Genomic DNA, 12,834 nt, shown 5'->3' on the forward strand with positions numbered 1-12,834 from the left:
AAAGAAATGAGAACGACGTGGGAACTGGCAGTGACTAAGGGGTCTTTCACACCTACCTCGTTTGGTCCGGACTTACGGACTTTGATCCGAACCAAAATTACAGGAGGGAAACCTCCCCCGGACCACGGTCCGGACCAAACAGCCGAAATGTGGTCTCGGTCTAGATCAAACTGAACCATGGTGCGGTTCGTTATCTAGTGTGAAAGCATTTTTTGGATGGTCGGACTTTGGGACCAAATACAGGAAGTTCGGGCAGGCTATCGTTGCGTTATAAGAGAAGCGTAGCTCCTTTAAGGAATAGCTCAGTGCTTAAGTGTGTATACGAGAGAGAGTGACAGTGGATGCACTCTTAGCAGACAGCTGTCGGCAATCAGCAGAGAATAAATCAGCAGATTACTTGTTAAGTGGTAGTAAATGAACAGTGTTGGTTTCACTTTGTCTCTGAATAAATGCTCCAGCTCCTCAAACCCCAAGCAAAGTTCCCGTGTCTCGCTTCTCAACAACGCAACAAAACAAAAACAGCCGCGCTAGCACGGGGAGAGCAGGAGTTGGAAAAACTGACACCAGAGAGAGGATACGAGAGGACGGAGAAGCCCATCTACAAACCAATCAATTACAAGTATCGGGAGACGCGGCTCACATATGTGATGCAACAGGACGTAGTTATGTCATGTATAGTTCTTTAGTGCGCTTGCATAACTGCAGTGTAAAACCCAGCATTTTCCCTGCCATTATAAGGTTTAGGCGCAGCACCCAAGCCATTTTGGGCACCACCTATACCTAATGAATGTAAGATCATTGGGAGCATTAAAATGCACTAAATGATTGTAGCTGGTCCCCAGTGGACTTCTTTAGCAAGTTTTGTCTTTAAGCTTTTTCAGTGTTTTTTTCCATTATTATCAGCTTTACCTTTTCCAATGTTTGAGACACAGATATTGCAATAATAATGGTCCAAAATTATGTGTTTTTTTTATTTTATTGAAAAACAGCATTTTCTTGAGGGAGGACCCCTAAACCCCCTGCCAAATATGTGCATCTAAGTCTTCCACAAATCTAGGGGAAAACACTGAAACCAAAACTAACCCGGATCAAATGTATACAATGGAACAAAAGCATGAACCTAGGTCCGGAACTTGGTTTGGACTTCCAGGTGTGAAAAGGCCCGTAAAAAGAATGGTGACAGTATACCATACAACTACAGACAGTATAAACAGACAAACCACAAGCCTCCCTGAACTTCACAATTTGTTCTTAGCGCACACTGTCAATCCTCATGTCACGCGTCATCTGGGAACAGTCAAGTGGACATGGTAGACCTACCTGTGGTGGGTAGTTGCTCTCAGAAGACCACCTGGAAGACTGATCATTAGGTTTGTCCACCAAGATATTCCTAAGAAACCCCAAACAAAGAAAGGTAGTTTATTAATGCCTGTGGGACATCATCGCGACGATTTTTAAAAATCAATCTTTACCCCAGAATCGATTTTATTTATTTTGTTACCAATGATTGACCTAAATATTTTCTGTTTATACGGTACCGCTGACAGCGACTACATCATATCTGTTTCTAGCAACAACAACAAAAAAAAAGAGTGAAAGCAGAAAATGCAGAACATCCATGTTATGTTCTTCTTTACAAAGTAAATAAATGTCAGACTGACTGACATGTGATGTTAAAACAAAAAAAAAGTTAAAACATTGGTGATGTTTTAGAGCAATATCCTTTTAGGTCAAAAATGTAACTTATTTAATGTAAACTGTTGTGAGACTGAGTGACACTGAAACCGAGTCGAAAATGATTGTTTCAATGCTGATTAAGCCTAATCAGCACTCGACTGCCTCACCCCAACCCTAGCTTCTAAAGAATTGAATAAGTCACGACCGTCAATTTGCATACTAGAGGGGACTCATTGTCCCCACAGGTAAGGTAACTGTCGCTTCTGCCTTTTGGGGAGCCACCCCCTGTTGGGCCAAACAAAGAATGAGTATTCCTGTAGTTTGGAAACAATTGACATTGATTTGGTAAGATCCTGTGGCCGGGTGTGGCCACAAGACACATGGATTAGGGACACTTTTGCTTTTGAAGACATCTGACCAATACGGAGGGATTTCATTTGAGGAACCACCCTCAAACTCTTTAGGATAAATTTGGAAACTTCACAATGATTCAGGACTGTTTGAATGTGTCTCCTGAAGGGGAGACATGTTTGGCAGTCCACTGCTGGCAGTGTTTTATTGTTTTGTATTGTTTTGTCAAGTCACATGACTGTTTTTATGTAACTCCATCAGGGAGAAACGTAGATCAGTCCACTGTCAGCTGCAGTGTAACATTTGCTTTTTGTCTTATCATTTTCACCATGTTGTTCATTAAGCCTTTTGCTTAAATCTTCATTTGGACCAAAGCCTCTTCTTCTTCTGAAACACGTAATTTCTCAACAATGTGCATTCTTCTTAGAAAACAATTAGTTTTGGGAATTTTTCATGATATATTGTCTCTAGAAGTGCGTTATTCAACTTTTGTTTTTGTTAAAGAAGGAAAGGAAAATCGCAATTCTCAATACTATCGAATCGTAATAAATGAAAATCGCAATACAAATCGAAGCGGGGCAAAAGTATATCGTCCCAGCCTTACATCACATCAGCAAAATACTGGAGACACTGCACACAACACTCCATCAAAGTTATAACGTTACAGGAATCGTAATTTACTACAGGGCAGAATAAAGGTGTGAATGTTTGTGGCATATAACAATTATACTTATGCAGGCCCGCTAGACTGTGTTCACAGGTGCAATGAGTCCATGTAATTGTTATTACAGTAACGTTAGCTAGCAGACCGTTGTTGTTGTTGTTAGCTAGCTAACATTAACGTCAGCTAGCTACAGCTAACCCGTAACGTTATCTGTATGAGTGCTGAACCAGCAACAGGCGAATGCTCTGAACATATGCGTGACTTCACTTAGGAATTCTGACATTTAGAGTGTTTATTTGTGAATGCCATCCACGAAGTGCAACAGTTCGTTACATAACACCGGTTTCAAGTAGCCGGTAAACAAGCTGATTCGCTAGTGTTGCTAAAACAGAGCTTTTTGGTTAGATAACAGCAGCTAACGCTGGTTACCTACTTTAGCTCTGGAGTTCAGTTAGCTAGCGTGGGCGTTCGTTTTTTACATACTAGTGTGCCGACCTGCACTTTGCTGAATCAAATGCTAAAATACGGTAGTGTTTTGACAACTCATTAGTCTGAGGTTGTAAAGTATTTGATAACCAGTGGCAATACGAAGAAACGAAGGCTGCTGATCCAAAACAAGCTCTTCTCAAGAGATGAAAACATAACTTGACGTAAACAAAGCACCTAAAACGGAGGGGCGGTGCACAAGAGACACACTCCTATCTATTGAATTATCTAATGTCACTGGTGAGTGACATTACACGTTCAGAAGAAAAATCTTAATGTCGCCTTATCAAACATACATTCCTTCATAAGTAACTCTTTAACGTTACCACAAACGCTTCATCAGCAACATCATCCTCGGGCGACAACGTATCAACACCAAACGCCCCTGCCGCCGCTAACAAAGCTAACGCTTGCTGGCTCGGATCGCAGACGAGGTAGGCCAGTCGGGCCAACTGGAAAAAACATTGGTGCATTGAGGCGCTTAAAGACCACTTGTGAACACAACACCTAATGCATACGTCGGGCCAACTAACGTGTGCATTACTCACTCGGGTAAATATGTAGAGGAGTAAGAGCTCCATTTAAAAACGCTGAAAGTGAGGACTCTGCTCTCAGGAACGACAGCCATCTTGTTGCAGAAATGCAAGCAGCGGGAGGCTAGGCTAGCAAGAAGCGAGCAGTGACAGCCTTTAAAGAGACAGTACACTCTGTTTTGTTTTTACAAAAATGAATAAGTATGCCATGTAATACAGTACCCAAGCCAAAATGTCCATGTAATCCATAATATAACATCAGGTGTTCACATTATCATATTTCTTTTATATCATAAACTGTAGTTTCACACACATTATAATAACTAGAAATAAGCACCCTTTGGGCACCAGTTTTACCTGACCTGACTCCTGAGACTTTTGCCAATGGACCTTTTTCACAGCAGACATTTTGACTTGTCATAGTAGGAAAAGCACAGCTGAAATTGATAACCTTAACGATGGCTCAGTTCCATCAAGTGTCCCAGTAAGCTATTTCATGCTACGTTTACACGTGGCCAGCTATTTTCATAAACGGACATTTCAACCTCTCCGTTTTCAAAAATAACATTGTGCACAGCTGTCAGTTTTCAGAAAAGTGTTTGTTTACACATACCCGTGTATATATGCCAAACCTGTAGGTGGCAGTGTAACGAGAGGCTCAAGCCCACGTTAGCCAATCACAATCCCGAAAATAGCAACAACAGCAACGAATCACTTCCTCTCTCTTCTCTTCCTCACTTCCTCGGCTGCCTAAACCTCTGTTTGTCTCAGTTTACATGCAAACGTGCAAACAAAGTTTTCCAAAATCTCCACTCTGGCCAGAGTTTTTAGAAAGACTTGTTTTCAGAGGCGAATTCTCCGTTTGCGTGTAAACGAAGGGCACAAACGAAGGGAAATGTCTCTGTTTTTCAAAATAACCATGTACGTGTAAACGGGGTATCAGTGAGTCAGTATGCACAATACCAGGACCTCTCCTAAGTGGAATGCAGCCATCATTAATGGTTTTGTATACACCTGTGCTTTTCCTACTATGACATGTCAACATGTCTGCCGTGAAAAAGGTCTATAGACATATATGCTTTTGCCCCTGCTGTACCCAGCCCCCAGTGGTGGAATGTAACTAAGTATATTTACTCAAGTACTGTACTTAAGTACAAATTTGAGGTACTTGTACTTCACTTAAGTCTTTTCTTTTCATGCCACTTTCTACTTCTACTCCGCTACGTTTCAGAGAGAAGAATTGAGAATGTTCTCAATGCTTTGGTTAACATTTAGGGATCCTCATTATGCTACCGTTGAAGTTTGGTGATCTTTTGAGCTTTTTTTAGTGGTATAAATAGCGATTTGTTTTTACGTTCCCTGTGAATTCCCCCGAATACTAGCGTTGTAAGCTAATCAGCGGTCCGCGCTAGCTTCTTTCAAACTACAAACACATTCGATTAGCATGAAAACATGTCCCAGAGAACGACAGAGTGGGTACACATCTGTTATTAACCCCTAGGTTCTTTTTGCACCGGAACTGTCCTTTAACGAACTGAAAAGTCTGAAAGTTGGACCAAACAAGGTAAGTGTGAAAGCACCCTAAGTCACTGTCAGTAAATGGTTTTATTAGGAAAAGCATGAATCACATGTTATTACAGCAGGTTCTTGTTTTTCATGCGATGGCCCAATATCCACTTTTGTTATCAACACACCTGCCAATTTTGGTGCTTTTATCACAAAATAAACAATTGTTAGAATTTATTGAGCCACGCCGCCGCACTACTATAGATCATTGACTTGTTTAACATTGCAGTGGTTCCTTTCTGAAACAAAGACAACTGCAGCGGTCTGTCCTTTAAAAGCACCTCCCTGGGTGAGCTCAGCATTTTAATGTGGAATCACTAATAGCTCCCAGGGAGGATGAATCATCTGATGAGTAATGTCACTGTAGATTTTGTTCCAGTTAACTGGACCTCTTTTATTCTAAACTTATTGTAATGCCAAATCCGTCTCGTCCTCCTCCCTCCATCCTCTGCTCGGAGGGATGCTCAACATTTGCAGTGTATGAATGTAAATGTGATTTTTTTTATTTTTTATGTTACATTAAATTCCCTCCCATTTTATTTGGTATCAGTTATCCTTAAGTCCAATACAAACTGTACATGTCATTGTTTACTTTTATGTAAGAGCAAAAGTAACAAAGTATCAAGCTTTCAAGATTCATGTTTAGATTCTTTTTTTTAATTTTTTTAACCACTCTGCCTCATTATAATCTCCGGTGTTTTCATTTGCTTATTTATTTAAAGGTCCTATGACATGCTGCTTTTTGGATGCTTTTATATAGGCCTTAGTGGTCCCCTAATACTGTATCTGAAGTCTCTTTTATATAGACCTTAGTGGTCCCCTAATACTGTATCTGAAGTCTCTTTTATATAGGCCTTAGTGGTCCCCTAATACTGTATCTGAAGTCTCTTTTATATAGACCTTAGTGGTCCCCTAATACTGTATCTGAAGTCTCTTTTATATAGACCTTAATGGTCCCCTAATACTGTATCTGAAGTCTCTTTATATAGACCTTAGTGGTCCCCTAATACTGTATCTGAAGTCTCTTTTATAGGCCTTAGTGGTCTCCTAATACTGTATCTGAAGTCTCTTTTATATAGGCCTTAGTGGTCCCCTAATACTGTATCTGAAGTCTCTTTTATATAGACCTTAGTGGTCCCCTAATACTGTATCTGAAGTCTCTTTTATATAGACCTAGTGGTCCCCTAATACTGTATCTGAAGTCTCTTTTATATAGACCTTAGTGGTCTCCTAATACTGTATCTGAAGTCTCTTTATATAGACCTTAGTGGTCCCCTAATACTGTATCTGAAGTCTCTTTTATATAGACCTTAGTGGTCCCCTAATACTGTATCTGAAGTCTCTTTATATAGACCTTAGTGGTCCCCTAATACTGTATCTGAAGTCTCTTTTATATAGACCTTAGTGGTCCCCTAATACTGTATCTGAAGTCTCTTTTATATAGACCTTAGTGGTCCCCTAATACTGTATCTGAAGTCTCTTTTATATAGACCTTAGTGGTCCCCTAATACTGTATCTGAAGTCTCTTTTATATAGACCTTAGTGGTCTCCTAATACTGTATCTGAAGTCTCTTTTATATAGACCTTAGTGGTCCCCTAATACTGTATCTGAAGTCTCTTTTATATAGACCTTAGTGGTCCCCTAATACTGTATCTGAAGTCTCTTTTATATAGACCTTAGTGGTCTCCTAATACTGTATCTGAAGTCTCTTTATATAGACCTTAGTGGTCCCCTAATACTGTATCTGAAGTCTCTTTTATATAGACCTTAGTGGTCCCCTAATACTGTATCTGAAGTCTCTTTTATATAGACCTTAGTGGTCCCCTAATACTGTATCTGAAGTCTCTTTATATAGACCTTAGTGGTCCCCTAATACTGTATCTGAAGTCTCTTTTATATAGACCTTAGTGGTCCCCTAATACTGTATCTGAAGTCTCTTTTATATAGACCTTAGTGGTCCCCTAATACTGTATCTGAAGTCTCTTTTATATAGACCTTAGTGGTCTCCTAATACTGTATCTGAAGTCTCTTTTATATAGACCTTAGTGGTCTCCTAATACTGTATCTGAAGTCTCTTTTATATAGGCCTTAGTGGTCCCCTAATACTGTATCTGAAGTCTCTTTTATATAGACCTTAGTGGTCCCCTAATACTGTATCTGAAGTCTCTTTCCCAAAATTCAGCCTTGGTGCAGAATTACAGCCTCTAGAGCCAGTCCCACAATGAGCTTTCCTGCCATTTCTGTGTCTGTAGCTTTAAATGCTATTGAGGAGGAGAGAGGGGGGGCAAGGTGGAGGGTGGGAGTGTGGCCTTGACCAACTGTCATGCTTCGCTCGTTTTCAAGCCATGATGTCTCTCTCTCTCTAACCTTTCCCCTTATGACGTCATAAGGAGAAGATTCCAGATCGGCCCATCTGAGCTTTCATTTTCTCAAAGGCAGAGCAGGATACCCAGGGCTCGGTTTACACCTATCACCATTTCTAGCCACTGGGGGACCATAGGCAGGCTGGGGGAACTCATATTAATGTTAAAAAAAACCTCATAAAGTGAAATTGTCATGCCATGGGACCTTTAAATTTGGTAAAGACTTCTTATGTATAATGACGGTCTGGCAAGAGGCAAAATGCATTGTGCTGGGGAACTGACAGCAAGGGAAGATAATAAATAAGTAATATAAAATGAAATGGTTAACAATTTTTAGCCAGATAAGTAGGGATGTTAGCTGTCACACCCCCTGATACATTTAGTGCTCAACAATTAATAATCTATTGGATATGAATCAGTCAACAAAGACTAATCAGTTACTATGATGACAATTAGTCATTATCATAATCACATTATCCGGCGTGCTATTTTTGATTTAACCCTCTGAGGACAACAGACGCAACAACGAGTCCAAGCAAACACTCCTACTCAAAAATCCATTAAACAAAATTTCATTTTAAACATGTGTTTACTATTTTATTCATTAATTACGCTACTTTTGTGAACCCAAGACTTCAAGGCAAACCCATTTCAAGCACCAAAACAATTGAGTGTAGGCATGTTTTCACAAGAGGTTTGAGAAATATTTCAGCTTTAGGGCCAAATTATCTCTTTACACATTGCTCTGGAACAATTTTGGGCGTCACCATGCAGAAAGCTATGTTTGTTCTGAACATTTTGATATGAAACACATGGGGATCAGGTTATATGCAAATACCCTTAAAAGGAGAATTCAAGAAGATATGTTAAAATGCCCGTAGACCTCAGAGGGTTAACCCTTTGGAAGTCTGAGGGCATTTTCTCGATTTTTACATATCTTCTCAAATTTACAAACTCAGCTTTCTTCTCATTCAGGCTAAAAATTAAGTTGTTTAGGTTGTTTTGGCTGATATTGAGGTAACTGTCACATGCAATTTCATAATCTTTAGGGTCCTAATCTGCCATAACCATACCTGTAGTAGTGCGAGAACCCTTGATATGTCCCACACCAGGAGGTAGGGAAACTATGGTTTCTGGGAGGACATTGTTACTCCACACAACACAGGGGAGGGACAAACATAAAAGTTTGTACTGCAGCCTTTTCACACCATTTCTCTTGGTGCTCTGTGGGCTCTTTATACTCTCTCCATTGAAAATTACCTCTAAGCTAAGTTTTTTCATACTGTGGATGAATGCCTGGTGTCATTTCTTCGGTGCTGTCCCTTCAGACAATACATACGAAGAAAACAGGACATGTACGTTATCAAAATATGGCAGCACAGCATGCACAGTCCAGCTATGCCTGGAGTATGCAGGTGTAAACTGGGAAAGCACCTGAAGAGAGAATTAGGGCATGAGGGTGTTACTAGACATGGCAGAAGGAGTGAATGGTCATGTGACGAATTTCCCATTGGACGCCCTGGGCGGGGAACTGCTGAAAAGGAAGCTTACCATGTTGAGGAGAGTAAGAAACAACAATCTAAAACTTCTGTGATCGCTGTGATTTTGTGGTAATTTGCATATTTTTTCATAGTCAAGTAAAGGGTATTCTGGATCTAACGTCACGGTTGGGGGGGTGATGATAGACATATATGTATATATATGTATCTATATATATTTTCTGGATGTTTAAATTGCTGGGGGTCAAGGATAAAGGGTGTTAGTACATTTTAGGATAAATATGTATAAATACTATCTGTGGACTGTCTGGCTGTCTGTCTCTGATATGAGATCAGCTGTGTTTCCCGACAACGTTAGTCACTCTATGATGTTGTCACTTACAGCATGGCCTCATTTTCAAAGAAAGAAACAGCTTAACATCACTATCATCAACACCAGTACCACCACTAATATCATCATCATCATCATCATCATCATTAGGAATGTACTGATACATCACGAATCAGTTAAAAAAACGATATCAATGTGTGTAAAGATTACAACCGGTTGAGCATTTTAAAAAAAATCACAAAAAGTCACTTGGGTGACTTCAGGCATCACTACGTGTTCTCAGTTCATTATTTGAAGAGATTTTGTTTCTATTTATTTAGTTATTTTGATTTGTTTTCAAATCCAACCATTCATTTTCATTTCATTTTTGTTTTTCAAGATAAAATACTTTTATAATTTCAGTTGCACATTACCTAAATAACGGAATATTTTTTAAGTCATTTGTCTGCAGCTCATTCTGTTAACCCTCATGTTGTCCTCGGGTCAAATTTGACCCGTTTTCAAAGTTTCTATATCATAAATTTGGGTTTCTTTTAACCAAATTGCCCCAAAATAACATGGATGGTTCCATAAGACGCTCTTCACAAAGGAAATTATGGATCAGATTTCTATTTTCATAGAATTTTGGGTGTTGTATTCAATTTTATAGCATTATCCTGACTAAACTTTGACAGATCTGTGATTATCCATTACCTTCATTCCTCTGATCTTAACCATTAGTCAAAATCATTTCATCATTTATGCTTTTTTCTTACATAAACATTTTATATAAATGAGGTTTATTGACCATGAATTCCAAAGATAAGTGTAAAACTAGTGCAAATAAATAGGTCTAGTGGTGAATATACTGGTGTTAATGGAAGACAATGCCAACAACGTTGAAAAAAGCAAGCATAACGTGGGGAAAAAGCAACAAAAATGTAAAAACAGTGTCTAATAGAGTTAAAGGGTTAAAAAAATTGCGAGTAAATCGTATCGTGAACTTAAAATCCTGAATCGTATCGTACAGTGGGTTGAGTGTATCGTCACATCCCTAATCGCCATCATGATCACGACCACCTTCATAAACCCTCCCCATTTGATCATCATCACAAATAGACAGTTATCTTCTCTTTCTTTTCTTTTTTTTTTTTTTTTTTTTTTATTGCTGTTTTTATTGCTGTTTTTATTGCTGTATTTATTGCTGTTTTTATTGCTGTATTTATTGCTGTTTTTAGTAAGCTCATTGTTGTGTGGTTTGTGTTGTATATTTCCATGTGATGTCTTCCTGCTGCATACAAATTGCCCTTCTGGGACAAAGAATAAACTGAACTGAACTGATCTTCATCATCATCACCATCATCACCATCATCAACATCATCATCACAACAAGTATCTTCATCTTTATCATAACAGTTATCTTCGTCATTTGTAGGGCTGGGTATCGCTGACAATTTCCCAAACCGATTCGATGTCAATTAGGTTTAGGGAAATTTCAGTCACAATACCAATTTAGCTGGGAAATAAAAGACATTCTTAGAGAAGTCATGCTGTAGATTGTACATGCAAGAAACAACCCTCAATATCTTTTGTAATGCACCAGGTTAATGTTTACACAAATAAATGTACCTAAAAACGTGGGGTCCATGGTGAAAAAGCATGTATTAAAAAAAATGGATTCAGGGAATTTCTTAAAGCTATAGTGTATAGTGTATATAGTTCGTAGTTTCTGTCTCCCCCATGAGGAATTCTAAGTAATGACAACAACACTGTCGGCGTATCCACATGATACAAGGCTTCTGTGACCACGCCCCCCCCCCCCCCCCACACCCCTTCTCCACACAGTTACTAGTAGCCAAGGAGGACACGGAGGATTAAAAAAACGGAAGACACAATAGACCATTTTCACGGCAGACATGTTGACATGTCATAGTAGGAAAAGCACAGGTGTATTCACAACCATTACTGATGGCTACATTCCACTTAGGAGAGGCCCTGGTATTGTTCATGCTGACTCACTGAAATAGCTTACTGGGACACTTGATGGAACTGAGCTATCGTTAAGGTTATCAATTCCAGCTGTTCTTTTCCTACTATGACAAGTCAACATGTCTGCTGTGAAAAAAGGTCAATCTTCTGAACATAGCCATGCTGAGAAATACAGAGAGACTTATGTGGAGCTGATAGTCTTAATTAGCTTTGTATCAACTCATTTGGCAATGGCTGGAATGTAACGGACGTTCGTTAATATCAAAAAGTCACGCACAAAGCTTTAATGATATCAGATCACTCAAACAAAGATTGGTTTATAATTGGAGAATCCACTGTTTGACCCAGCCCTAGTTATCTCCTCCACTATTGCCATCATCATTATTACACCCGCTAATAGCCAGTCATCATGATCATGCTTATAAAAAAAAATAAAAACAAACACCGGTTAAACCAGTAGGGGCGCAGAACGTTATTTCCCCCGGAACGCGCGCTGCTCGTCGTGTGCGCGCACGAAGCGCCATATCACGTGGGAGGTCCCTTTAAACTTTCCACTGCCAGAGCAGCGCTGCGGCCTGATGAGCGTGTCACGCGGACGTGATCTAACGAAAAGGCAGGAACACAGAGAGGCACACAGTGCCGTTCTGCACATCCTGGCGGATGGAGAAGGGGTGCGGGGCGGAGGGTGCGGAGGGTGGGAGGGGTGTGCGAAATGTAGGCTGCGCAGTCATCCGCCGACAGCCAGCAGCCCCTGCAGGAAACAGGGACAGCCGGGGTCGAGCCGAGCCCAGCCGAGCCCATCCGAGCCCATCCGATTGTGGCCGGGGCGGGCCGAGGCGGACTCACTGCGCCTCATCGGACGGGACCTCTCTATTCGCAGTTGCACCTGCCAAGCTATGAGACGCACTTTTAACAGCGGAGGGACATGTCGCCTGTATGTGCGCGTGTTTCGCCTGCCTGGGTCCCGGAGCAGAAGAGGAGCGCCTCTTTTTTCCCCCTCAGCGTAAGTGAAGTTATTTCTAATAGCTCTGCTGATGTGGGCTCGGCTCTGTGTTGCTGCCTGCCTGCCGCAGGTGCGTTTGCGCGCATATGTTGTGCCTGATTTCAGTCTGCTTTTATTCTAGCGTGAGGACCCGCATCTCTCAGCGTGGAGGGGTGCGTTTGTTGGAGAAAGCGCAATATCCCTGCAGAGGGGAGATTCTCATCTCATCATGTGCCATATATAGGCTACATGTGCGTTTTCTCGCGCTCTGCGTTTTCGCCATGCATAGTGTCCGCATTCCAGGTGGTGTTGCGCACATCGAAATTGAAGTTGAAGTAAACAAGTGGGAAGAAGCAAAGGCCGCCCGTGTTTTTGGTGTCGAAAACGGCGCTCCAGGCTAGACTGGGAAAACA

At 40.7% G+C, this 12,834-nt stretch overlaps 1 protein-coding gene across 4 annotated transcripts in view; it reads right to left on the reverse strand.

The window, feature by feature from the left end:
* The window catches only part of mkln1 (muskelin 1, intracellular mediator containing kelch motifs), a 44,787-nt gene extending 40,898 nt beyond the window's left edge, over positions 1-3,889 (reverse strand). For 3 of the 4 annotated variants that reach the window (XM_031306080.2, XM_031306078.2, XM_031306077.2), the window contains exons 1-2: positions 3,727-3,889; positions 1,321-1,390 (exon numbers count right to left, since the gene is read on the reverse strand). In XM_031306080.2, the coding sequence (XP_031161940.1) occupies positions 1,321-1,390; positions 3,727-3,806 (150 nt within the window). In that variant the 5' untranslated portion in view covers positions 3,807-3,889. Of the gene's footprint in view, positions 1-1,320; positions 1,391-3,504; positions 3,547-3,726 lie in introns of those variants that run through there. The other variant, XM_031306079.2, reaches the window with a different exon arrangement.
* Positions 3,890-12,834: the final 8,945 nt, after the last annotated feature.

This window comes from Sander lucioperca, chromosome 20, assembly GCF_008315115.2.
Source record: "Sander lucioperca isolate FBNREF2018 chromosome 20, SLUC_FBN_1.2, whole genome shotgun sequence".
In the NCBI taxonomy this organism is placed as follows: Eukaryota; Metazoa; Chordata; class Actinopteri; order Perciformes; family Percidae; genus Sander; species Sander lucioperca.